The sequence below is a fragment of the Plecotus auritus genome (assembly GCF_963455305.1).
Source record: "Plecotus auritus genome assembly, chromosome: 9".
NCBI lineage: Eukaryota > Metazoa > Chordata > Mammalia > Chiroptera > Vespertilionidae > Plecotus > Plecotus auritus.
The window spans coordinates 125,900,034-125,927,455 of NC_137783.1; the positions used below are offsets into that span (position 1 = coordinate 125,900,034).

At 47.5% G+C, this 27,422-nt stretch overlaps 1 protein-coding gene across 5 annotated transcripts in view; it reads left to right on the plus strand.

Moving 5' to 3' along the window:
- Positions 1–27,422, plus strand: part of NAV2 (neuron navigator 2) — a 695,198-nt gene that overhangs the window by 524,540 nt on the left and 143,236 nt on the right. For all 5 annotated transcript variants that reach the window (XR_013958993.1, XM_080640408.1, XM_080640409.1 and 2 more), the window contains 3 exons: positions 14,487–15,588; positions 20,764–20,876; positions 25,598–25,706. Coding sequence is in view for 4 of the 5 variants with exons in the window: in XM_080640408.1 (XP_080496534.1) it covers positions 14,487–15,588; positions 20,764–20,876; positions 25,598–25,706 (1,324 nt within the window). In the remaining variant the exon portion in view is untranslated. The remainder of the gene's footprint in view (positions 1–14,486; positions 15,589–20,763; positions 20,877–25,597; positions 25,707–27,422) is intronic.

Sequence of the window (27,422 nt, forward strand, 5' to 3'; positions counted from 1 at the left end):
AAATAATTTAAAGCACTTAGCACAGTACAGTAGTACCTGCCACATGGTCAGCACTCAGTAAATGATAGTCACTGGTGTTAGTTTTATTTTCACTTATGAATAAACTGGAGCTCAGCTAGCCCAAGTAACCCACTCCAGGGTACCAAGCTATTCAGTTGGACTTGACCCCATCCACAAAGTGCTGCTGTTGCATACTTCTCCAGGAGGTGCGAAGAGCACCGTGCAAAATACGGCAATGACCTTGGCATGCTTCCCGCTTCGTCACAATTGTCTTGTTTTTAAAAGATGTCTTAGCCTCACAGAAGAGTTACTAAGATGAGTGCGCCATTTAAGAAAACGCAGTCTACCCCCAGCTTGTCACAGCCAGGCCTGTTGCATAAAACAAAGCAGACACCTGGAGGAAATTGCTTCCCGATTTGGGTGAGTCAAGCCTGTGAGCAGTCTCCAGGGGCACTTTCTACCTCGCTGTATTTTGTTTCCTCAGAAGAGAAATTCTGTTTTTTTATTAAGAAGACAACTGTCAGGTGAAAAGGCTCAGAAGTCTGGGAGAGCGCTGTGTGGATCAGTGACATCCACGAAGCCCCGAAATCATTTGATCTATCTGATACTGAGTGTCTGCACTCTTGGCAGAATCCAGATAAATGACTGTTCTTTTTCTTTCTGTTTCTGCACATTTGGCATAATACAATCACTGATAGTGAATAATAGTCCAATTCAGCTCTCAGTTTCCGCATTGATTCCCCCGGAGAAATCTAGTAAGTTAGGTCTTTGGTTGGCTTCTGATTTTGATTGGCAGAAAAAATAATAGCAGAAAGATTACATTTTGCCAGCATCCTACATTTTGAAGAACAAAAACCATACTTGAATTATTGCTTAGTGTTTGACAGCCCCATTTTTAAAAAGAACCTCCTGGAGGGAAAAATTCCCTTTTTCCTCAGGGAAGGAGTTAAAGGTTGGAGAACTTTGCTGTTGAGTCTCTGAAAACCATTGACAGAAGACTTGATGAAAATGCTGTATCTTGTCCCAAGAGAGGAGCATGTGCATTGAGAGTCCAGTTCATTGTCTCCTCTGAAGGCAGGGCAGACTAGGAGAGCCGCTGGAGTGTGGACTTGAATTAAAGTTGGCTGGCCCTCATCTGTTTGAACATGGGTAACCTGCTAAAGCCCCATGACTCAGTTTCCTCCTTGGTAAAATGGAACCATCATTATCTCCTTCACTGGATTTATCTTGTAGATGAAAAGTCAATACAATAAAAATGCTTTCTAGCCCTGGCTGGTGTGGCTCAGTTGGTTGAGTGCTGTCCTGTACGCCTAAAGGTCATCAGTTTGATTCCCAGTCAGGGCACATGCCCAGGTTGCAAGTTCCATCCCTGGTCAGTGTGCATGCGGGAGACAACCCATCTATGTTTCTCTGTCTCTCTCTCTCCCCGCCCTCTCCCTCTCCCTCCTTCCTTCCTGCCCTCCCTCCTTCTCCATTTCTCTCTCTAAAAATCAATAAAAACATATTTTTAAAAATGCTTTCTAGCACAGTGTCTGGCACAAAGTACAGGCTCCATATATGTTGGCTATTATTCTTATTAACATATAATTATTAATATTGTTATAGGTTTTTTTCCTATGAAAATCTTACGTCAAATAAAATCTTACATGTAAGAGAGCTGCTCTGGTAGAAGTAAAGCAGAGAACATATAAAAACAGATTGGCTGCGCTCCCCTTTTCCATAGTTGCTATGAACACTGCCTTCCCCAGCTCTGGCCCCTCCTTGGCTGTCCCTACGTCTCTCCGTGGAACCTGGGACCCCCACCCCCAGTGCTGTCATGGGTCCTTGGCCTCTCACTGTCCACACACTCTTGTTCAGAGCCGACATGAGCCATGGGCCTATTTTTTTAAATTTCTGTTCAGGGTCAGTGGGCAGAAAAATCAAAGAGAAAGGAAAGCCACCTTGGTGATGTGAGTTCCTGGAATACTTGCCTTATCCTAAGTCCTCTTCTCCACGCCTGATGTCTCAGTCATTTAGGCTGCTCCTTATTGAGAGTGATTAGGGTCATCCTCAGTTTCTAGTTCTGGTCCTTGGCAAGCTACCATTTCTCAGTGTTGTAGGAAGACTGGAATTCTTAAATACCTGGGTTTTGCACTTCAACAGGGACGACAGCTAGCACTCCCGCCACTTGGGTCCCTCCCAGACGCTCTGAATTGGTGGGTTGGGGAGTAGGACCAGCAAAGCTACTTTATTTAACCAGCTCCAGAGTCCCAAGTTCAACAACAGCTGTGCCATTTATCAACTGCAAGACCCCAGAGAAGGCATTACCTGCCTAAGGCATGTCCCTGTGTTGGGAAATGGGTGAGTTCATAGCAGATCTCTAAGAAGCCTTCCCAGGTCCAAAAGTCTGAAGATTTCACCATTCTAGCTTGCATCTGAGCTGTGCACAGCTGCATAAGATCTCACCTCCCTTGTTCTGAATGTGATTCTTCTATTAACACAGGCCAAGAACACATCAGTGCTTGTGGGGCTGAGTCACAGTGAGCCTAACTGTTGATAGAAATCTCTTCTTCGGGCATATCACGGTGCAGCCAGAATGCCTGCTTCCTGTTTTCATGCAGTCATGGGCTTTAGTGAAGAGCCTCCCACTAATCCTTTTGAAATAAAAGGGAACAGGTACACATTAAGGATGCTGAATGCCCAGAGTGCATATCATGAAATCCTTCCACAGTCTATTAGATTGTAACTTCTCGGGGCGGGGGAGGGGGAGTAACGGGGGATTATGCTCTTCCTTCTCCCTTGTGTAGCTCTCCTGGTTAGTGGCTGTAGCCTGTTGAACAGCTGTCTTCTCTGATTTGAGTTTTGTTCCCATTTTCTCCACTAGGACCGTGTTTACCAAATTGCATCCCATAATAGGCTATTTCCTTAAGCTCTTCCATAAAATCAGTTCTATGGCAGCAAAAATACATGTAAGGAATCATACCATCCCATTGTCATCTTGCATATTTCCAGTGTAAGCAAGCACAGTAAAGACTCTGAGAAGTCCTGCAGGCAAGGACACTGTTTGACTACTACAGACTTATCGTGGAGATACTGTGGGTTCCCTTCCAGACCACTGCTATAGAGTACTGCAATAAGGCAATCATAATTCTTTTGATGGCGTGGAGAGGGTATTACCTTCAATTTGGGGAAAAAAATAGCAAAATCTGTGAAGCACAATATAGCAAAGCACAATAAAACGAGGTATGCCTCTATTTAGCCCTCTGTTTTCCAAATGTGTGTGACCCTAGAATCCCTTCTCTCTATTACTTGTGTCGTTCAGTGGAAAGCATTTTGGTTTAACATTGGTTTGGAGGCTCCTATCTCTGAGTGGCAGTCCTTTGCCCCAGGAGAAAGCAGGAAGGTTGGGCTGGGATCTGAGAGGAGGGGCCTGCGGAATTCCTTAGGTCAGTGGTCGGCAAACCGCAGCTCGCAAGCCACATGCTGCTCTTTGGCCCCTTGAGTGTGGCTCTTCCACAAAATACCACGGCCTGGGCGAGTCTATTTTGAAGAAGTGGCGTTAGAAGAAGTTTAAGTTTAAAAAATTAGGCTCTCAAAAGAAATTTCAATCGTTGTACTGTTGATATATGGCTCTGTTGACTAATGAGTTTGCCGACCACTGCCTTAGCTCACTGTGTCTTAGAGGGATGGATTGGCAATAGTGTACAACTGCTGCACCCTGCCGAAGAGCTGTTAGCGTGGACAGTGACCTCCTGCAAGAATGAGCCCGGCCCCCTGAAAAGTGTTTATAATCTCTAAAATTTCATACACCCTTTAAAAAAAGAGAAGGTTTCCTGCAGCCAGTTTTGTACTTTTTCATAGCCATATATGGTACAAGATAGAGAAATGGCTCGGCCAATTAGAACAAAAGCTTTCTCCTGAAACATGTTGCTTGGGATTTTGAGCAAATAAGTTCAAAAGAGAGGAAGGAGGTGTTTCATGGGTGATCTGGCTTCAAGAAATGAAAGATAAAGAACAGGAACACTTTTTTTAAGTTATCTTCCTTGAAATGTCAGCAGTCGAACAATGTCTCCTTATCCAGCTGAGTGGGAAGATTTCAAAAATATGTGTAGGGCACCTTTTGAGGTGCAGGGTGTGTGGGAGGGAGGGTGAGGTTTTAAGAATGCATTCTCCTTTTAAGCTGCTATTACAAGGTGAAACATAAGCCCGGCTATATACAAATGCTTCCAGCAAGTCTAGCCTTTGCTTGGCTTTACCGGTTCTTTATGCCAGTAAGTGGGGTTTGAAAATATGCCTTGTGAAACTGGAAGAAAGGTAGTGGAAACTGTGTAGGAAAATGATACTTCCTTATTTTCTTTTACGGCCCTTTAGTTACCAACAGAGAAGCAAGTGACCACATTAACCCTCGTTCACTTTGTTTTCTCCAAAATAAGCTACTGAAGTAAAAGAATTACCTTGTCATGTATTAAAAAGAAATATCACTGCCATTGCCCCAGCTGTTGAGGGCCTCTTTCCCACTGCCTCCTGGGTGAGAAAGTCATCAGGACAGCAGGGAACTTCATGGTCATGCAGAAAGAGGCAGCTTCATTGTTATGATAACACACTTCTACAACCTGCACATTGATTTGAGTCACACCTGCACAGACACTGGAGTACTCGTACATGGAATTTGCAGTGACCCGTGTAGCAAGAATTCCACCGTACATAGAAGAAGAAAAAAAGATCATTGAAAGCATCACAAACATCACCAAGGTTTCTAGTCTTCTAAGTTCATTTAGCTTTAAAGAGAACAGCTGGCACAGTTAGCTAAGAGGGGAAAGCCAGGCACACCTGATTTTAATTTTGAACCATATGGAGGGGTCCAGTGTGAGTAATAGATTTTTGTTGTTTGATTTTTTTTCAACAACCATTTCTGGGCACCTATTAGTGCATTAGCCATTCTTGTAAGTAAGCTGAGTGCAACTGCTAACCACTTGTGCAGGCCAGCAAGGGTCAGGGACCCCAGAGAAGCCCCACAGGGCCTTGTGGCTCTTTAGATGAAAAGGGGTGGCTTCTGGTTTCCCAGAGGAAATGGCAGGGAAGGGGGACGGGGGGCTAAGGTTGGGTATGGGTGTGAGGCGATGAGGGGGCACTGAGGCATCCCAGTCCGAGGAAAGAGCTTGACCGAAGAGTTAGTGACGGCCAAGTTAAGGAGGAAAAGCCAAGTGGTGTAATTTATGTGCCTGCCAGGGTTTGTTAGAGGACCACTAGTCCGTTAAAGCAATTGTTTTTCAAGCTAGAATGAAATAGCACTGATAAGGTAATACTCAAAACTTTACAATTTCACATGATTCATTAACCATCAAACTAACAGAGAAACTTTAAAAAGAATTAACCAGCATTTATTGAGCCCTTTGTGTATGCAAGGCCCATGCTAAGCACTGGAAAAAAAGTAGTGAACCCTTCACCTGTGTAGGCCATGGTGGTCAGAATTCTGTTACCTGCAGCCAAACACAACTCTTACTTTTTTATTGTAATAAAATATATCTATACTAATAAAAGCCTAGGTGGCCCTCGTGCGATACCCTCACGTCATCACAAGATGGCCATCCCAACGTTGTCACAAGATAGCCACCACAAGATGGCTGCCACAAGATGGCCAGCAAGGGAGGGCAGTTTGGAGTGAACAGGCCGGTAGGGGAGGGCAGTTGGGGGCGATCAAGCCAGCAGGCAGAAGCGGTTAGGGGCAATCAGGCAGGCAGGCAGGCGAGTGGTTAGGTGCCAGCAGTCCTGGATTGTGAGAGGGATGTCCAACTGCCAGTTTAGTCGGACATCCCCCGATGGGTCCCAGATTGGAGAGGGTGCTGGCTAGGCTGAGGGACACCCCCCCCCCATTGCACAAATTTCGTGCACAGGGCCTCTAGTCTCATATAATATTGTCCATGTTAGCCATTTAAAAACATAATGTACTGGCCCTGGCCAGGTGGCTCAGTTGGTTGGAGCATCGTCTCGTACACCAAAAGGTTGTGTGTGGGTTTGATTCCGGTTGGGGCACACATGAGAGGCAACCAATTGATGTTTCTTTCTCACATCAATGTTTCTCTCTAACAATCATTAGAAACATTAAGTACATTCACACTGTAGTACAACATTACACCATCTATCTCCCAAACTTTTTGGTCTTCCCCTGCTGAAATTCTGTACCCATTGAACAATAATTCCCCATTCCGTCCTCCCCCAGTTCCTGGCAACCACCATTCTACTTTTGTCTCTATGAATTTGATTACTCTAGGTACCACTTATGAGTGGAATTACGTAGTATTTGTCCTTTCATGATTGGTCCATTTCAGTTTGCATGTCTTTGAAGTTCATCTATGATATAGCATATGTCAGAATTTCCCTCCTTTTGAAGGCTGAATTAACATTCCATTGTATGTACATACCACATTTAGTTTGTCCATTCATTCATCCAAACAATGTTTATTGTTTATCCATTGATGGACACTCGGGTTGCTTTTACCTTTTTGGCTATTGTGTGTAATGCTGCTGTGAACATAGGTGTACAGATATCTGTTCAAGTCCCTACTTTAACTTTGTTTAGGGTATTTACCCAGGATTGAAATTACTGGATCATATTCTATGTTTAATTTTTTTTCAGGAGCTGCCATTGTGTTTTCCACAATGGCTGTGCCATCTTACATTCCCACAATAACACTTATTTTCTGTTTTTGTTTTTTTAATAGCCATCCTAATAGGTATGAAGTGGTATCTCATTGTGGTTTTGGTTTGCGTTCCCTGATCATTGACGATGTGAATATCTTTCCATGTGCGTATTGGCTATTTGGATATCGTCTTTGGAGAAAAGTCTATTCAAGTCCTTTGCCCATTTTTAATCAGTTTGTTGTGTTGTTGAGTTACAGGGGCTCTTTTTGTATTCTGGATATCAATTCCTTATTATATATGTGATTTGCAAGTATTTTCTCCAATTTCATAGGTTGCCTTTTCACTCTGTTGATAGTGTCTTTTGATGCACAAATGTTTTTAATTTTTGGAAGTTTAACTTATCTGTTTTTCTTTTGTTGCCTCTACTTTTGGAGTCATGTCCAAGAAACCATTGCCAAGTCCAGGGTCATGAAGCTTTTGTCCTCTGTTTTCTTCTAAGTGTTATACTTTTAGCTCTTACATTTACGTCTGTGATCCATTTTGAGTTATTTTTTATATGGTATAAGGTATTAATCCAACTTCATTTTTTTTTTTTTTTTGCCTGTGAATATCCAGTTTTCCCAGCATCACTTCTTGAATATACTCTCCTTACCCCATTGAATAGTCTTGAAAATCATTTGACCATATATACAAAGGTTTATTTCTGGGCTCACTATCTACTCCATTGGTCTATATGTCTGTCTTTATGCCAGCATCACACAAACTTGATTATTGTAGTTTTGTAGTACGTTTGAAATCTGGATTTATGCGATCTCTAATTTTGTTCTTTTTCAAGATTGTTTTTGGTTATTTGGAGTAGCTTGAAATTCTGTATGAATTTTAGGATGGATTTTTCTATTTCTGCAAAAAAAAAAAAAACCCACAATCATTGGGATTTTGACAGGGGTTGAATTAACAACAACTTTAAAAACAAAGATTTGTTTGTGTAAATCACTGCCTTCGTTCTAACTTGATTGTTCCAGGAGCTTGTGGAATTGTAGACACAAGACGATTCAGAGCATATGGACCCAGAGTCCAACTTCTCCTCACTCCATGCCCTCTCACTGTCCTTGTGATTCTCATGCCTTCTTCCTCTCTCTTCCTACCCCCAAGGGTTCTCTCCAAGGAGTTAGAAGACTGTGTTGAAGCCCGTGCCCTTAATAGTAGACGTTGGTCACAACAGCTCTGAGAAAGTTTCTCCGGCCAGGCTCAGGGCATCCTGCAGCACCACTGAGTGGATCGAGGGTGGCTCACAGGGTGGGACAGAAATTGACTTAAGCAGGTCTGAAAACAGTCTCCAGCCCTTGCGCCTGGAGTCTATGTACTTAAAAAAGCACACACACACACACACACACACACACACACACACACACACAACTGGTTTCAATTACCCTAACACATTCAAATGCTCAAGATTGACACCTTAACAAATTATAGGAAATTGCAAACATTTTCCCAGGCCCAATTATCAGGCCTTTTCCTAAAGATTACAGGGAAGACTTAGGCAGGGAAACCTCCCTGAGGCAGGTTTACAATCACAGTAGGGTGGTGGGAGCTGAGATCCACAGGCCTGGAGTACCCTCCCTGAGTACCTGCTGGCATTGGGACCAGACCACCAACGTCTCCTTAACTCAGATCTGAACTAAGACGCTGGGGACAGAGGGACCCGGGGCTAGTGTTGGCCCTCGTGGAGGGAGAGAGGAAGACACGCTTGTTTATCTGTGATGGACAGTATTTTCATTTACGAAGTATTTCGGTTACTGTCAGGGAAGGTGAAGGCTGGTTGCCAGAAAAACCAAGCTGTTCCCCTCCCCAAAGGAGGATTCATGCTCTCCCTAAATCGTTTAAAAAAATAACAAAATAAAAGCCTTTCTTCAAAGGCATCCTGTCTGCAATATTTCAAATGAGACTTTTTCTTCTTGCTGCAATATTTCAAATGAGACTTTTTCTTCTTGATTGCTTTGTCAGTTGGTGGTGGGTGGACCTTGTAAGCTGGTCTTTTCAAGCCGAGATGTGCAGTATGCTGGGCACGGTCTGGTCCATTAGTGAGACATAAAGTCTGTCCGGGGTCCTGTGATCAGCACATATCAGAGTTCACTGTACATCCTAAGAGGATGTCTTGATATTTTTTAGTTTGACATATGGTATTTTGAGACTTATTGGGTGTGATGTAAACTGTCATTCTGACTATGTTTAGTAATCAAAAACTTGTGAAAGGCATTATTTTTAAAATTTTCTTTGGCTAAACAAAGCCCAGTCATGTTGCCCTACCTGGACATTCTCAGCAAAATGTCATGCTTAAATATGTATAAAGTTCTAAAAGTAGCCATCTTAGAATAGTTTTGAACCTCGCCTTTATTCGCGCCTTCTGATTTGATTTCTATTTGGTTGATTACATCAAAAAGATTTAATATAACGTAAATATTTCTTGTTTGATGGAAAAGTGCTTCCCCAACTTTAGTCTTTCACAAACCTTCTGTGTGATTTTTGCCAAATCTGTGAACCACTTGTATTTTTGTTTGTTTCCTATTTTCCTTAAATCAACTCAAATTTAATCTACATTTAATATTCATGAAACGGCAACTTTATAGATAGCTATTTATCTTTCCTAATATGCAACAAAATAAATATGTAATTTTTAAAATATAAAAGTGCTCACCCATGTGCCCTGTAAAACAAGGTCACCTATCTCAGAGGTCCACATGGCAGTGTTGGGCAACTACTGATGTTCTTTTCTCCCTCTTCCATGCCTTTGCTCTAACAAAGGTTCTCAGACATGAGAAAAGAAATGAGCTTTCCGTTATCAGAGAGAGAAGTGCTCTTAATTTTAAAGGATTCACCCTACCCTCTCTTTTCCATGCTTGCTTCATAAATACTAGCATTTCTGAACTCACTAGCAACTCCTCCAAGGTTGACTATACCTGGACCAGTTTTCTCCATTGATCAGTAAACATTCTGAGAGGACTGTGGAGGGGACTGTTTAGAGGTAGAGAAGCCCTGTGTGTCATAGCTCAGGGTGACGGTAGAACTTGGTGAGTGGGCTGCGTTCATGGGCCAGAGGGACAGGCCTGGTTGTGGCCCAGCTTTACAGGGCCACGTGGAGACCCGCTGAGATGGGATAGAAATAGAGCTGAAAGGACTCTAGGGAAACAGCTCCTCCTCTTTCTTACAAGTGGGGCGACTGGGGCACAGAGGGGCAAAACGGCATATCTAGGGTCACACCCTTTGTTGATGACAAACTCTGAGGCTTGGTAAGAATACTCGTGCTCAGAATCTCAGCACCTGGTATTAAAAATGGCTGCTTTCCAAAGATAGAGGAGCAGGCCCCACCAGCTACTTCACCAGCATCTGAGGTGAGTGACAGAGCCGTGTCAAGTGAACCTGGGCAGACCACGCGGGACCCTGAGCCCCCTTCACCTTTAAGGGGATTTTGGCGATGACATAAGCTCTGAGTATTGATCTGATCCTCAGCTGCCTGTCGTCCTGCTTAGGGAACTTCTGGAAAGCAAGTGCACAGGCATCTCCAGGCGCTTCCCTTTATAGCGGTAATGCGTGTCCTTCAAATGCCCCCAGGATCTCACAACCAGGGGAGCCCAGGCTAAAGGCCACGTAGAAGTTCTGAAGCTCTGAGCCCTGATCCTGGGGTATGGGTTTGTTTGTTTTTCTGAGTTTAGACTGAGAAGTTTTAATAAAACCCTAATGACTGATCACAAATCTTGTGTCTCCCATTGCCTTAACTGTAACTTGCAAATGTCAAAACTACCAACCAATAATTCAGAAACCATGTATAGTTGACCCTTGAACAATCCGGATTTGAACTGTGTAGGCCCACTGATACAAAGATTTCCCCCAAGAAATACTATAAACGTATTTTCTCTTCCTTGTGATTTTCTTAATAACATTTTCTTTTCTCTAGCTTATTTTATTGTAAGAACAGTGTATATATTACATAAAACATCCAAAATATGTGTTGATGGACTATTTATGTTGTTGGTAAGACTTCCACTCAGTAGTAGGTTGTTAGTAGTTAAGTTTTGGGGGAGTCAAAGTTATATATGATTTTCAGCTGTTGTTCTAGGGTTAACTATATAACCATTTCCGGGGCTCTGGCAGGTGTTGGGACACAAAGATGAATCAGGAAGGGGCGGGAGTCTGTCCTGGAGGAACTCACAGACCGGTGGAATACGAAACCAGCCCATAGCGTGACAAACTCAAGTCACCTCCTCTGTGAGGGTTTCCCAAACCCTCCAGGAAGAATTGGTGGATGCCGGTCCTTGGGTCTTGCACAGCCCTCACAGCCCTTTATGTGATTGCTGTGTTCTGTTTTGAGGTCTGTTGCCCCTTTGGACAGTGAGTTCATAGAGGGCAGCAGCTGTATTTTATGCAACTCTGTATTTCCAGTGCCTGGTGTAAGTAGATGGCCCGCCAAAATCCTTTTATGGGGAGGTATGGACAGTCTTTTAGGAAAACACAGAGTAGGGAGCAATTCCACGTGATGCAAGCCAGACAGTTCCTTCAGCTGGAGGGTCTCAGACAGTGTGGCGGAGGAGAAGACACTGAGCTGGGGTTTGAAAGACAAGTAGGAGGTTCTGGGAGCTGTCTCAGCAGGGCCTGAGAAGTGACTCTGTGAACGCCTGTCCTGCCTACATTGTGTGAGCCCTTTCCCCCCACCCCGCACCTTTCCTGAGGGAGACAAGCATCTTCAGTTAGTCTGCACATTTCACGTCTGTTTAACTCTGGGTCAGTCCTTAGCTAGTTAGTTGTTGGTTAATTTCCAGATGGGTATGTTGTCTGGCCGGTGTGGCTCATTTGGTTCAACATTGCCTCATGCACTGAAAGGTCATTGGTCTGATTCCCGGTCAGGGCATATGCCCAGGTTTCAGGCTTGATCCTCACTAGATGGAGTGTAGGAGGCAGCCTATGGATGTTTCTCTCTCATCGATGTTTCTCTCCCCATCTCGCTCTCTCCCTCTTTAAAAATCAATAAAAACCTTTTAAAAAATACACAGAGATGCTAGGTAGGGGCATTGCTCATCAAACCATTTCCAACAAGCTTTCTGAGTTCTAAGGAATGCGTGGGAGCAGAGACGGCCCAGTGATTCATGTGTGTATGGTCAGTGCATGGTCAGTGGGGAATATGCCTAAAACTTCTTTGGGGAAGAGCGGTGTGCCTCTAGATGTGACATCGTCGTTCCTGTAAGACTGCTGCAAAGTCCCCTTCTCCCGAGCACTTATTCCTAACAGATGATACAGTGAATGGTGTTGACTGTCGTTTGTCCCTCCCACTAGGATATCCGCTCCAGGAGGGCAAGGATCTTTGTTTGTCATCAATGTATCCCAAGTGCCTACCATGTCTGCACATACTAAGGTGCTCATTGAATGAGTAACTATTGATATGAATGAATATATTGAATGAATGAATGCTCTGCCCCAGGTCTGAGCCCCCCTGGTAAAGGGAAGACAGCTGTCCTAAGAGAAGTAGAATTGGGCATTGGAAGGGCATGAGGATTTCCTCCAGAGAGCTGGCCTCTTGGGGTACAGGCTGCCTCCTTTCCAGTGTCTGGGCTGGCTCAGGCCTCACCTCGGATGTCATAAACACACCTACGCAATAGAAAAGGCGATGCCTGGAAAGCACTCTCGTCCTTCACGTGGCTGTTGTTTACATGTATTCTTCCTCAAAGGAGGTTGCTGTGATATGGTCCCACAGGAGCACTGTGTCAGGAGCCCTGGGCTCCCATCCCACAGATGTTCGCTTCCAGCTGCATGAGTTAGGGTCTCTCATTAGCCCTCCCTGAACCTCAGTTTCCTCGTCCCTAAAGTTGGGCAGTTATCCCCTCTTCACCGCATGTGCGTCTAACACTATGCCCCGACACCCCGAGGCCCTCTGGAAGCAGCGCCAGGCTGTGAGAGCTCGGAAGGCAGGCAGTGTGGGTGGGTGCCATGAGCCTGTCTCCGAGCCAGTCTCCGGCCTCCCCAGGAAAAGATCCAGCACCGCCCCGTGAGTTTTCTTAGAGAGGATTGTGCAGCACCCCACCCCCACTCCCCACCCCAACCCAAATCCCCAGTAAGTCAGGAAGATGTATGTGTTTTAAAACATTGGGAGGTCTGCTTTGGATCACCCTGGGCTGTGGCTTCCCTGAGCAGCTGAGAGCGAGGGAAGCCGTTCCCCTGCCTGGAGCTCCCCCCCCCACCCCACCCCCGCACCGCGCGTGTCCCACACAGGGGCTGCCTTCACTCCGCTTGGGCGGCCGTTGACTTTTAAATCATAAAAAGCCGCTCTGTACACAGTTTACTCTGTTGCTAGAAGGCAGCGGAAGATAGGTATTAGAGAGAGAGAGAAAAGAAGGAAAGAAAGAGCAGAAGAAGCAGCCGTTAATCCTGCCGGCTTCTGGGCACCGGAGCAGTTACGGATGACAAAAGCTAATTAGAAACATGAGCAGTTTAACCAAAAACACTTGTGACAATTGGAAGGACAGCTTCTCCGGTAGGAGAGTTTTTCACAGGGAGTTGTTTCGGGAGAAAGTGGCTGCCGCTCGGTAAGTCGTGTCACTCTGACTGCAAACAGGGACGTGCGCTCAGGGGTCTGAAGTGCCGCATCCCTCTGCTCCGTGCACCGGGCGGGCGGGTGGGCGCACGCGGGTGCGGGTGGGCACGGGGCTCAGCCACCACAGGCCTTCCTGCTGCCTTGGCTCGGAGGGCGCCCTTGCTCGCAGCCAGGACTGCATGGTTCTGGCTATTCCTGAGGAGGGCGCTACGGTGCTCATGTCCGTGATAACGGCTGCCTTGGTGGTGAGCAGAACTCCAGTTGGGAACCCGCCCTTCCCAGAATAAATGCCAGTTCCAGTTTGGAAATATGTTGAAGCTTTTCTGAGCAGAGTCTGGCTGGGGACATCCCCTCTGAGCGCGAAAGGGGAAGCCTTGACTTTCAGATAACCCGTGACAATGAAGCCCCATGCCGGCTTATACGCTAAGCTGAAAAGTCTTTCCTATTTTAAGTCTAGTCTGAATCGTGTTTGTAACTCTTTAAAAGTGCCAAACAGGGAAAACGGATCTGCTTTGATAGGACTTAGCAACTTCTGTGGGTAATCATCCTTCTGTGAAGATTGTACTTGGTTTCCTTCTTTTCCTTCACCACCCCCCAAATATTTTTATTGATTTTTCAGAGAGAGGAAGGGAGAGGGAGAGAGGAACATTGATGTGAGAGTGAAACATCAAGCGGCTGCCTCCTGCATGCCCCCTATGGGGCATGTGCCCTGACCTGGAATCCAACAGGCAGCCCTTTGATGTATAGGACAGGAGGGTGCCTAACCAACTAGCCACACTGGCCAGGGCCTTTCCTTTCCTTTCCTTTTTTTTTTTTTTTTCTTGTTCTGTTTTCATGTATCTGCTATATTGTTTTCTTACAGTTGGGTTGGATAATGCTCAATTGTTTCCCATAACTGGGAACTGGTGCTGTGGGCTGAATAATTCAAAGCAGTAGACGTTTCCTACATCCTTCCTACAACACCACAGTGGGGGTGCAGGTGTGAGTTTGTTTGTTTTTCCGTAAATATCAGTGTTAATTGTGCTCTGTGCATGCACATTTGATGCTCAGATCAGCGTGCCTTTGCACAGCAAGTGCGGAAATGTGAACTGTGAGTGATGGAGAGCAGGAGGAAGTGGAGGAAGGATTTAAACTTAACCTCAGGTAACGCACAGAGCAGGGAGTGGGGCCCTGAGGCACTTGGGCTGGAAGCGAGCGGCTGAGGAACCATGGCCGACCCTCCTTGCCGTCAGTGAGGCCCACCAGTGTAACTCAGTCTTCCTTCTCTCTCCCATCTCTGCAGAGCCCTTGGCCAGCCCAGCCTCCTCCCACCCCGGGATGAGCGAAAGTGCACCTGCTTCTTTCGAGAGTGGCAGCAGCTCCGCCCTTGCTAACTGCGGTGTCTCCTCGGCCATTCCCCAGCCCAGCGCTGCCACCAAGCCCTGGCGCAGCAAGTCCATCAGCGTGAAGCACAGCGCCACGTCGTCCATGCTCTCGGTCAAGCAGCCTGTGCCCGAGGCCCCCAGGCCCAGCCCCGAAGCCTTGAAGCCAGCGCCCAACACCCAGAAGTCCATGCTGGAAAAGCTAAAGCTCTTCAACAGCAAAGGGGGCTCCAAGGCAGGGGAGGGCCCAGGGTCTCGGGACACGAGCTGTGAGCGGCTGGAGATTCTGTCCAGCGTCGAAGAGAGCGAAGAGATGGAGGCCACCGGCCGCACGCTCTCCACGGCGGGCCCCGCTTCCAGCAGCCCCAAGATCGCACTCAAGGGCATTGCCCAGAGAACGTTCAGCCGGGCGCTGACCACCAAGAAGAGTTCCCCGAAAGGCAATGAGAAGGAAAAGGAGAAACAGCAGCGGGAGAAGGAAAAGGAGAAAAGCAAGGACCTTGCCAAGAGAGCCTCTGTGACGGAGAGGCCGGACCTCAAAGAGGGGCCCAAAGAAGACCCCAATGGGGCAGCTGCGACCGAGATGCCAAAAAAGTCCTCCAAGATCGCCAGCTTCATCCCCAAAGGGGGCAAGCTCAGCAGTGCCAAGAAGGAGGCCCCGGCCCCTTCCCTCAGTGGAATACCAAAACCGGGGATGAAGAGCATGCCCGGGAAGTCCCCAAGTGCCCCTGCCCCTTCCAAGGATGGGGAGCGGAGCCGGGGTGGGAAGCCGAGCTCGGGGCTCCCCCAGCAGAAGCCTCAGCTGGACGGCCGACACTCCAGTTCCTCCTCCAGCCTGGCGTCCTCGGAAGGCAAAGGCCCCGGCGGGACCACCCTGAACCACAGCATCAGCAGCCAGACTGTCAGTGGGTCCATCGGGACCACCCAGACCACAGGAAGCAACACCGTCAGTGTTCAGCTACCTCAGCCCCAGCAGCAGTACAACCACCCCAACACTGCCACGGTGGCGCCTTTCCTGTACAGGTAGGAGCAGCCGCCCCGCCCTTCCTGGGCCATGGACAAGGAGGCCTTTCTGGTGGCTTCTAGGTGATCGAGGGCAGGAACCAGGACTGCCCTCTGGGAACATTTAGGTCAACAGCTGAGGTACCAGGGATAAGCTCTCACAGAGGAATAGGCAGTGCGCTTGAGGGAGCAATGAATACTGCACGGCTTGGGGAGGGTCAGAGAAAGCGAAAGAGAGGAGGTCAAATTTGAGCTGACCCGGGATGAGTAGGAGTGCACCAGGCCTGTGGGGATGGGGAGTAGGGACGAGGGGGAGGGGCATTTCAGAAGCGGCAGCAGCACGAGCAGGTGCTTGCGGGGTGGTTTGGTGTCACTCCACAGGCTCCAACATCAGCCCATCCTGAATGTGCTTTAAAAATGAAAAACCCAGAAGCCACCCTGCTGAGTAGCTGAGGCTTCTTCTCACAGAGGTGTGGTCTTGGACGCCGTTTCTCACCACAGCACACCGAGTAAGCAGGTTTCCAGGCCCTGCTGTGTGCTGGGATGTCGGAGGAGAGAGCAGGAAGAGGGAGACAGGGAGCGGCGAGAGGGGCCAGTTCTAGAAGAAGGGAAGAACCCAGGGTGTACTGAGGAGACAAGCCTGGGCGTTGGCATCTGACCATCCGTCTGTCTGTTATCTGTCCCTCGGTCTCTGACTCTGATAGCAGCACATCCATGGGAACATGCATGGAGCCAGGTGCTGCTTGCTCTGCTCTGTGTGGTTCTGGCCCCGTGAGAGCCTCTGGCTGCTCAGCCCCCACCACACGCCTTTGCAAAATGCAGACACTGGCCGGGCACTACTTGGTGCATGTGGAGGAGTCCGCTCCAGCGGGTGGAAGCTCCCCTAGCACTGATCTTAAGGAAGCCCCAGAGCTGTGCTCCCAGTGGTCAGCTTGATCCTGAGCTTCGGATGTGTCGTGTCCTTGGCCACGCTGCACAACTGGATGATAACTGATACCTCTACATAGCAAAAGGGGACTAAGGATTGAATAATTGAATGTCATAGAGGCTCTCATTTTATAGTTTCCACCCTAAGTACATACACATACACAGCTGTACACACACACTCATACGCCCATAGGTATGTGGAAGTACATCAACAGTCACAGAGAAGTGTGAGCACAGGTACACATTTGTATATAAAATGCTAGTGCACATATGCACACATGTGTGTACATAGCTGTTCATAGGCTTAGACTCGTGCCCATTCCCCTCTCTCCCTGCCTGAGTTGTGTCCTAGGAGATTGTTAGCACTCCTGCCAATAGCTGCTGGCAAGACTGACTGGAGTGGCTTCAGAGTAAAGCCAGCCGGGTCCAGCCAGTGAGGCAATGTCAGGCCTGAGGGTCACGCCTGTACCTTTTAACTGGGAGCTAGTCATCTTTTTATTAAATCACGTCATCAGCTCCGCTAACAGTCCAGAGAAGAGGGCCAAGGCTTAGATAACGACTCAGCACTCGTCTGCACGCACAGCTTTTAATACAGTTGTTCTCTGAACAGTTTTCAAAATTAAAATATATGGCAGTCTTTGATCACCATCAGTCCTATTCCCCCCTTTTTTGGGGTCTGGAATCATTTACAAGTTTATAAAAATATCTAAATTTTCTTTAAAATTTAAAGCTTTTTTGTTTTGTTTTCTTTTTGTTAATCCTCACCTGAGGATATTTTTCCCATTGGGTTTTAGAGAGAGTGGAAGGGTGGGAGAGATGGGGGGGGGGAGAGAGAGAGAGAGAAAGAGGGAAAGAAATATCGATATGAGAGAGTCACATCAATTGGTTGTTCCCCGCATGCGTCCGACTGGGGCCAGGGATCAAACCTGCAACCCAGACACGTGCCCTTGACTGGGAATCGAACCCTTTACCCTGTGGTGCACAGGCTGGCACTCTAACCACTGAGCAACACTGGCCAGGGCAAACATTTCAAGCTTTTTTATGATAGGAAACACTCTTAATGGTAAAAAGCAAGCATTTGGCAAGTAGGAGGAAGGAGAAAATTCCATGTGTATCTGTCAAGCCTCATGTTAAGCTTCCCCAGTCTGATGTCCCTCTGCCCCTCGAGGTGCCTTTGCTCTTTTGGTGAGGCAGGCAGAGGCTGGGAAGAAAAGCTCTGAGGTGGAGCCAGGGGCCCTGGCCTCTGTCCCTCCTGCAGCACCCTGTGTGGTCCTGGGACTGGCCGCAGGAACCACCGCTGAGTGAGCACCAAGTGTCTGCAGAGACCCAGCTAAGAGCTCTTCATGCCTCGGCTCATTTCTTCATCCCCATGTTTCTATGAGCTGCCTACCTTTTCTGAAATCCTCGTTCTATAGCTGAACAAGCGGAGGCTTAGAGGAATTAGATAACCTGCTCTCAGTCACAGAGCTGGTAGCCAGGAGAGCTAGTGTTTACCCCTCGGCTCAGTGAGAGAGAACATTGCTGGCCGCTGCACTGTCTCGGCTCTGCAGGTCACTGCATCTCTGCGCCAGATTGTCTCCATCTCTGGAGTGAGAGACTCGATCAAAGAGGTTTTTAAAATGATGCAGACTTCCTTTATGCATTAAATCGCTCTCTCCAGTTGATGGCTCACTGTATGTAACCTACAGGGCTCTCCCCAAATCCTCTCCATGTTAGTGATTTTACCAGGGGATGAAAGGAAGATAAATCATTTTAGGAATCACTCAGAATGAATTCGATTTATCAATGTAGAAGCAACAGTGAACGCCTCTATCACTTTTATGTCGTTCCACATATGGTTTTTGTAGCAGCCAAGAGAGGTCGCCATTGTTCCCACTATACAGATGCAGGCCCAGAGGTTCAGAGGTGAAGTGACTTACTCCGATGTGCATGGCTATCAAGTTATGGACTCCAGACCTGAAGCCAGCTACAGGGTCAGGCCCCAAGTGTGATGTTCCTCCCACTGCCCAGCACCGTCCTAGACTTACACGTTTCTTATTCATTCATTCAATGCATTTATCCTGCCTTGAGTGCCTGCTCAGTGTGTGAACTTAACAGACGGTGTTCTTATGGGCACATGTCAAAGAGCCAGCCTTCGCCTACAGAGCTCTCCATCGAGTTGAAGAAAGATTTATTAATTACATCAGAGTGTAACAAACAGGCCTCGGGAGAATAAGGAGTGCTGTAGACATGCACACGGGGTGGCGTGAGCACACGGGGTGGCGTGATCAGCTGGCTGATGGCTAAGCCAGGCAGGGCTTCCAGCTCAAGATGACTCGGGACTGCGTCTTAAAGGCAGATTAGGAGCAAACTAAAGAAGAAAGAGGAGCGGGGCCTTTAGGCAGCGGTCACAAAAACTACAGAGACAACACCGCCAAGGGCATGGCACGATCTGGGGATGGAGAGGAGCCACGTGTGGGTGGGGCAGAGGGCAGGCCTGGGTGTACAGGGCAGGAGTGGCAGGAGATGGGGCTGGGAGTGAAAGAAGACTTCCGTGACGTAGGGCACCTTCCACCACAATAAGGAGTGTAGACCTTATTCTGTGGGAAATAGGAAACCATTTGAGGCCTTTGATCAGAGGGTGATGTGGTCACATCAGGATCACAGAGAACAGTGGAGATGGTGTGTGGAGAGGACCAGACCTAGGGACAGTCTAGGATAGAGCCAATCTCCTGCTTGGGCCCCAAAGGTAGTATAAAAAAAACGGGAGTCTCAGGATGAGCCGGGCTCTGGCAGAGGGAACTCCATGCCTCTAGACGAGCAGCCAACACGTGGCACCGGCTGGTGGAGCTCATTCAATCCAGAGTTTCTTATTTTTACTGGGGAAGGCAGAATTCCAGCTATTTCTTGTGCAATCTCCCAATTTTTAAATGTTGAAACTAATTCAAAAGCTTTAAAACAGTGTGCGTACCAATAAGAATAAAATCTGTGGGTTGGTTTCTACACCTGGCTGCCACATACAGCCCCTGGGCTGGAGGCAGCATACCTGTTTACAAAGCCCTCATGGGGCCGAGGCAGAGTTGAGGAGAGCTGGGACTCTGGCCAGCAGATGGAGAGGAACACTGGGAATATGAAAACTCTTTAAAGGTAGAGATGACCAGAAATGGGAACCGATGGCTCCAGGCCAAAGGAAGGAAGACTAGATAGATGACTTGAGGGTTATCAGCACATTCCCCACATTTAAGACAATTCTCATTCTTGGCAAACGCTTTCTTCATAGACAGTGAAATCTGGTTGTGAATTAGCTCAGGATGCTAATGAATTAATAATGTGACACCTGGGGTTATGCATCTGAGTGCCGCTATACATTTGCAAGCTCTAAATCAGTGGTCGGCAAACTCATTAGTCAACAGAGCCAAATATCAACAGTACAACGATTGAAATTTCTTTTGAGAGCCTAATTTTTTAAACTTAAACTTCTTCTAACACCACTTCTTCAAAATAGACTCGCCCAGGCCATGGTATTTTGTGGAAGAGCCACACTCAAGGGGCCAAAGAGCCGCATGTGGCTCGCAAGCCGCAGTTTGCTGACCACTGCCCTAAATGAACAGGGGTAGTCAGGGCAAGAACACATTGCATGAAGCATTTGCCTCAATTGGCTTGACACATAAGGGCCTGGAGAAAGTTTGGGGAAGTACACATTTCAGTCAAATGTTGAAAGAATGATCAGTGAGACCTTTCATGTCAGCAGATCTGAGCTGTGAATCAGACACCTGGAGGGCAAACACACCTGCTTGGCACCAAGTCCTGACTGGTGTGTCAGTCACCTTTCCAGAGAGCCCATGCCAGGAGGAGTGGGGTGAGGAAGGGGGCTGCCAGTGGAGTCATCTTATGCTTGACTTGCTGGTGTTGCTGGTGATGTGGAAGTCACTGTTTGGCATTGACTAAATGGTCCAAACCACCCAGTACTCTCCAGCATTTTTCCTGCCAGACCTAGCGCCCTAATGGGGACACAGAGGAGTGTTCCCCAGTGCAGGAGAGCAGACCCTCCATTTGCGCGATGAATATTTCATCTTTTCCAGTTTGGTGGCTCTCTCTGTTTCTAGGACATTGCTCCACATGCGCTAATGAATTATTTAGCGTCAGTCTGCTGGTCTGCTCCATTCTAAAGCTTCTTGCTGAAGGAGGGGCTAGGGGTTGGAGGGGGGGGTGCTGTGGAAAGACTGCAGTGGTCCAGACGTGGGAGTTACCGCTCATGACAAGCGTCTCTGCTTTGGTTTGTGTGTGAAGGTCCCAGACAGACACCGAAGGGAATGTTACCGCCGAGTCCAGCTCCGCGGGGGTGAGCATGGAGCCCAGCCACTACTCCAAGAGTGGACAGCCTGCCCTGGAAGAACTCACCGGTGAGTGTGGAGCCCCAGAAACTCTGTGGCCCTTGGCGATGCGGCCTCCCGTGGAGCCACCTGCTGGGAGGGCATGAACCCAGCATGATTTGAAGTTGGTTTGCTGTGATATTGATTGATGAGCTAAACAAATTTATTATTTTTCTTATTATTTTTCTTCTCTTTCTTTCCTGTTCTGTCTCTCACACAATCTGTTCCCTCCTCCCCAGAACTGTACATAAGTCTCTTACCTGCTGGCAAATCATCTTTTAAGATATGTCCCATTCCATGCATGTGGGGGCACTGGGCTGCTCTGACACTGAACTTTGAAGCACCATGTTTACTCTTAAAATCTCGTTCCCACAAAAGTTGGGACTCAAAATACTGCCTTTTTTTTTCTTTCCTGTATGGAAACACCAATTGAACATTGTTCTCAGCATCCTCTATTAACTGGAAAGATTACAGTATGCTGCTTTTACCAAAACCAAAATATATATGTATATTTAACTACTAGTATAGCCCAGACCATGATGATTAAAGGAGCATTCTGTAAAGACATAGAATCCACAGTTGTCTTGTAGTTAATTCCACAAATATTAACGCTACACCATCAGCCTTCATTTAAGGAGAAAAGTTAGCATCTGAGTTAGAATGCCTGCTGCGGTGCATTCTGGGTGGCCACCTCTGTCTCTCTTCCCCACCCCCAGCTCTGTGCCTTGGGTTCCAGCAACTTCTAACCAGGGAAGTGAGTGGTAAGCACTTTTAGCAGTGGCCGTGTTATTCTCCTCTCTTACCACTTCCAGACTTGGGCTGGAAATTGAGTCTGTGTTTGAAATCCATTTATTGGACTCACTGACCATGATCACATCATTTAAATAGCCACTCCAGCGGCGGCATTGGTCTGCAGCCCGTATGACCGAATCTTACCCATCTTACCAGTAGCTTCGAGGATTAATTTCCAAGGATCATCTGAATGATTTAACTATTTCCTTCTGGTTTTGCTGGCTGGGCACAGCAATGGGGCAGAGAGTGCTCAAGTCGTTTGTGAGTGATCCATCTTCCAATTGTTTAGGGTCCCACATGTAGGATGGATTCTGCTTGCTTTTCTCCAGGGTTTGTAGCTCCTTTGCACACATAGGTGGGCACAGATAGCCCAGGAAAGGGACCAAGGGAAGGGTGTGGAGCTCAGGTGCCTGCTCAGGTCTCCACACATTCCAGCTCGTGTTCTTCTGTGCACACATCAAGAGAGCGAGGCCAGGCTTCAGAGCCCGGCGTGGATCAGATGTATGTCCTGAGGAGCCATGTGGATGCGTGTCAGGCATGCGGTTCAGCAAAAGTCACATTTGAAAAAGCAGCCACCAGAGAATATTCCACATAACACATTCTGGAGCATGTGATCCAATAGCAGCCTGTGATCACTAGCTTTTCTCCTTCTGCCCATGTCTCCGTTGCCTCGGGACTGGGAAACCAGCGAGAGCTCAGAGATCCTGAGTGCTGTCGGCTGCTTTGGGGAACAGCCCCGCACAGCCAGTCGGGCCTGAGCAAGCCCTCTTCCCCATAAGTTAAATGGTGTTGGTGGCTAATGAACATTTTTTTCATGGGGTGACATGTCTTTACATTCAAGCAGTAGGACTCCTCGCGTGTGTGGCTATGGGGTGAATCATTTTGTGGAGACGCTGCATGGTGGCAACAGGGTTGAATTTAACTTTTCCATAACTGATCCCTTGAAATGAAAACGAGTGGTGTGTTTATTTAGGAATGGACTTTTATGAGGCTGTTTGATCAGTTGCTTAGTTCTTTCCCGTGCTTCTGCAAATAGATGGATTTTCCCATGGTGCTTTGTCATGTACATAGCATTACAGTTAAGACCGTGTCTTGGATTGTAGAGTTTGAAGGAACCACACACTTCTGTTTGTTTACTATCCAGCCTGTGAATCCCTTCTGTCATTCACTGATGACTCCTCTTTCAGATTCTGCTTGGGTATTTCCTGTGACGGGAAAATTATTCCTTCATAAAGCAGCCTTTCCATATTTTGTGGCTTTAATGGGTAACAGAGTTCTTTATTCTTACATTTCTAATCCCTGGATAGAATCCAGCTTCCTAAAGCCCACAGACAATGTCAATCTTTGCCATGTAGCAGCTTGTCCCTTAAGCCTCTTCTTCCAAGTAAGAATCCCAGGTTCCTTCCACGTTCAACACCCTCACCCGGCATCTCTAAAAACAGCCCTATTGGGTCAGAATGTGCGGTGTTCTCTCCATCATGGCCAATGACTTGAGGGAGGGCTGCCCTTGGCTGATGCGAAAGGCACAGGTAGACGTGGAATAGCTTAATTTTTATGATCTCTGTACATGAGCTGAAAGGATCCTGCTCTCTACACTAGAGCATGGCTACCAGGTATATTATTACTTTGTTTGGTCTGAGAGCTGGGGATAATCTTACACTCAGGCATCTTCCAAGGAGGCAGAATTGACAGTTCAGAACATGATCCCTAAGCAGAACAAGTGATTACTAGTTTGCATTTCTGTGTCACCCTTGGAATCTGGTGTGTATAGGGCTGTGCGGGAAGCGCACATTTCCCAGCAGGACCCCCAGACCCTCCCCAGAGGGAACCAGGCAGTCATCTAACGAGCCCTCATTTTGTGCCAGGCATATCTTATGTGTCATCTCATCTGATCCCCCTCCTACCCTTTGAAAGGAAGGATTTTATCCCAATTTCACAGATGTCCTTTGGAGAGAATAGGTGACTTGTCCAAGGTCAAGTGGCTAGTCTGCAGCCGTGCCACGATTCAAACTTTTATCTCTCAGAATGCAACTCCCATGCTCTTTCTTCAGCCCTGCACTGGCCACACGTCTTTTGGACAATAAATATTTCTTGGGCATCGATAGATACATGTGGGGGCTACCAGATGCAAAGGGGAGATGCCATCCCATCTCAAATTTCTTTGAATTTCTGAAGGAGAGTTAACACAAGCAACCATGTCATTAATAGGGACATGGATCAGTAAAATAATTATTAGACTTTGTGTGTGTGTGATTAAGCTAATTAATGAAGGTCATTAGTTTCATAATAAATGTTGGCTGCAGGGCCTAGAGCTTTCCGTAGGATCTTACCTTTGTTGGCAGCCTTACTTAGATGAAATGTGGCCACCCCAGCAGCAGCAGATGTTTCATTATGGCCCAGGAGATCGATGCAATTACATTCCTCCAGGGCCATTCCAACACTGCTTTCATTCAAAAACACATACCTACATAGATGTATTTTAAAGAATTGGGTGGGAAGTGTAAGTCTGACCACTTTTCAGATAAGAGGGGGGAGGAGAATGCCTTCCAAATTTCTCTTGGTTAAAAAGAGGGAGAAAATTGAAAACACTTGCATATCCAAGGATAAAGAGTTTGCTATAGCAAATTTCCTCCATAAAATCACATAACTGTTATTTAATCCATTCACCAGCCTCCGGGCACCACCATGCTGAGAACAACCTAAGGAGTTGGTCATCTGTCTCAGAAAGAAGGTTAATCCTATGACATTTCTTAGCTGTCTATTGTCCTACTAATGACAACTGCTGGAAGTCCTACTTAGCGTCTGATGTAGATTCCACTTGCTGCTGCCAGTGTAGACCATGTTCTCTATGGAGATTTCTTTTAAAATGTTGCTTCACACTTGAAATGATCACAGGTGTTTAAAGACCCTTGGTTGTGGCTCTTCCGTCTTCTCAGCAGCCCCTGAAGTTTCTCTGAGGGAAAGATGTTTGATCCCTCTCAGTGTTATGTGGTCATTCCCCTCCTCTTCTTCCCTTTGTAAGTCCAAACACAACAGAACAGCCAGAGCACCGAAGCAAGGCTGCATACTGTGAGAGAGACATGGCTTCTGCTTGTGTAGCCTGCATCTCCTGGGACATCCATGCCAGCTTGACCTCTCCGGGGCCACATACTTTGTGGAAAACCGTGCCCAGAGAATGGAAGTCCTTTGTCTCCCAAAGCGAGGCCCTGAGTCTTCCTGGTGGCTCCCTGCTCTGCAGCACCAACGGGCATGGCCAAGAGTTGAAGCTGGTGAGGATCCATGCCCTGGATCCCCAGCCCTGTGCCATTTAGTCCTCACAGTGGTCCTTCGAAGTCAGTTCCGTTACTGTCCTCGCTTTAGGGTGGTGGCACCGGAAGGATGGAGCGGGTCGGCACCTTCCCCATGATACCACAGCCGGTGAGTAGAGGAGCCAGAATTTAAGACGACATAATAAAGAAAAGGCAAACCTCTCTCGGTAGACATGTTTTTGATGAATAAGTACAGATCTTTTAGCCACTCCAAGTCCCTTTGTCACGTAGGGCCGGTAGACAGCAGTGTGTATCACCAATGGATGAGAAAACACCCCACTTTCTCACGGGCAGAAAACGCTCATGGGAATCGGACCTCACATGTGCATGTCTGTATTGGAATCAGTGTGACAGTGTATTTATGTTTCTATGCTTCGCCCACGAACTAAACATCACATATTTTAGGAGAGATTTAGAGGGAGAAGAATCACTTCTCTCCTTGGATTTAACACTCTCCTTTGGGCATGCGTGCCTCCATCCATCCATCCATCCATCCATTCATTCATTCATTCATTCTCAAATCCTTCTGAAGCACCCGTGGTGACCAGGCCCTGAGCGTGGACCACGGTTACATCATGGACACAATTACTGCTCCCATGAAGCTCACCATCTACCTGGGAATTAAAGCAGTCCTAACCCTCGTCTTTCCAGGGGAAGACCCCGAGGCCCGGCGATTGCGGACAGTGAAGAACATTGCTGATCTGCGGCAGAATTTGGAGGAGACCATGTCCAGTTTACGGGGAACTCAGGTTACACACAGGTATCAGAAGTGTGAATTACTTTACTGAACTAGCTGGTAACTTGACGGTCACATGGCTTCTCCTGTTTGTTCGTGCCACTGAGTTGGCTAATAATTGAATAAATACCCTTGATTGCCAAATGTGCTGGAAATGACAAAGAATGCCATGCAGCGGGCAGAAGAGAAGTGTAAGTAGCAAGAATTAGTATGGACAGATTCCCCCCAAAGCAGGAGGCTGCTAAATCCATTCAACCAGCTCCATTTAAATTCCACTTTGCGTGCATTTTCCACAACTACGCTGTGCTGTCGAAACGAGCAGGTGAACTGTATTTGACCTGAGCGATAAAGTGAATAACTCGAATTCCTGTCCCGTCTTCTGGCAGTCATTACTCTGTAATGCTGTTAGTCATGCGCGCCTATAAGACATGTAAGGTCATCTTTATAAAAATGCATGGTTGTGTTTGAACAGTGACTTCCTTGGATGAAATCTAGCATTACCTTGGAAACATATATCAGGTTGCTTTCATTGCTGAACAAGAAGCTGAAAAGGATGCAACCCTAGGACACCCTCCGAGATTTTGGCAGAGTGGAGATTTACGGCCTGGGTCTGGCTTTGGTAATCAAGGCCAAGTCCTAGGTACCCCCCGCTCATCTCCCAGGCTCCCCTTGGCTTCTCATCTTCAATCGCTTTGATAAATGAATTAGCAAGGAAACGGCAGGGCTTCCCCACTGCCCGCTGTTTTGGCAGATCGAGGTGAAGCACCGTGGGTTCCATCTTAAGTAAGAACGGGGCCCAAACCTTAGGGGGACCCAGGCCTATGGAAGGTGAGGCCGCTTGCAGGATCAGAGGGAAACAAAAGCAGCGGAGGCACCAAACAACTTGATTCTTCTAGAGGAGAGTGAACTTGGCGTTAGTGGGGGGCCCCTTAAGCCTTTAGCTTTCTGATGGCATGGAGCCATGCATTGGACCCTGGGGCTCTGTGATTAGATATAAAACGCCCCTGTTTCTACCATAATCGCTGCAATGGACCGACTGTGGGTTCCTTGGCTTGGACTAGGATGATAATGACAGAAGGGGCAGCGTCGGTGGTTTCTCCTGCCGGAAAGACTCCCGCTCGCTCTGCACAGTAGGAGACCCTATGCAGCTCTGAGGAGGTGCCCCGCCTGCCTTGACTGTGTCGGGGCTGAAGCACAGGGGACTGCAAAAGAGTCTTCCCGGTGCCAGGGACCCATGCACTTTGGTTTATGCCCCAAGTGATGTGGTCTCAAGCCTAGGCATGTACCACTCTTCCCAGCCTTTGGCCCCAGGTTTAGTTGTCATTTGGGGCAAAATGTAGAAGCCAACGTGTGGGGGAAATGAACCTGAGAGAGTTAGAAGGTCAAGACTGCCTCTGCCTGCTCGGTCAGGAGGGGCTGAGGGAAGGAGGTCTGGTGTTAGGAGCTGCACAGGGGACAGGTGCGTCCTGCCCTTGGAAAGGGGGAGCTGTGAGGCAGCATCCCAGGTGGGGACGCTGTGCCCGTTGTTATCAGGGCAGCATTTTCCATGTTCCTTCCTGGGTTAGAAAGACGATTCCAGTAGCTAAGGTAACGGCATCAAGGTCATGGTCATGAGTGCCTTGTGCCGTGTTTTGGTGGGGACAGCCTTCACTGGGCTTTCCCGGATGCTGTGTGGGTGTGCATCTTCCTCTGTTCTGTCCTAACAGAGGGTGGTCCATGGGCACCTGTTGTTCGATCCTG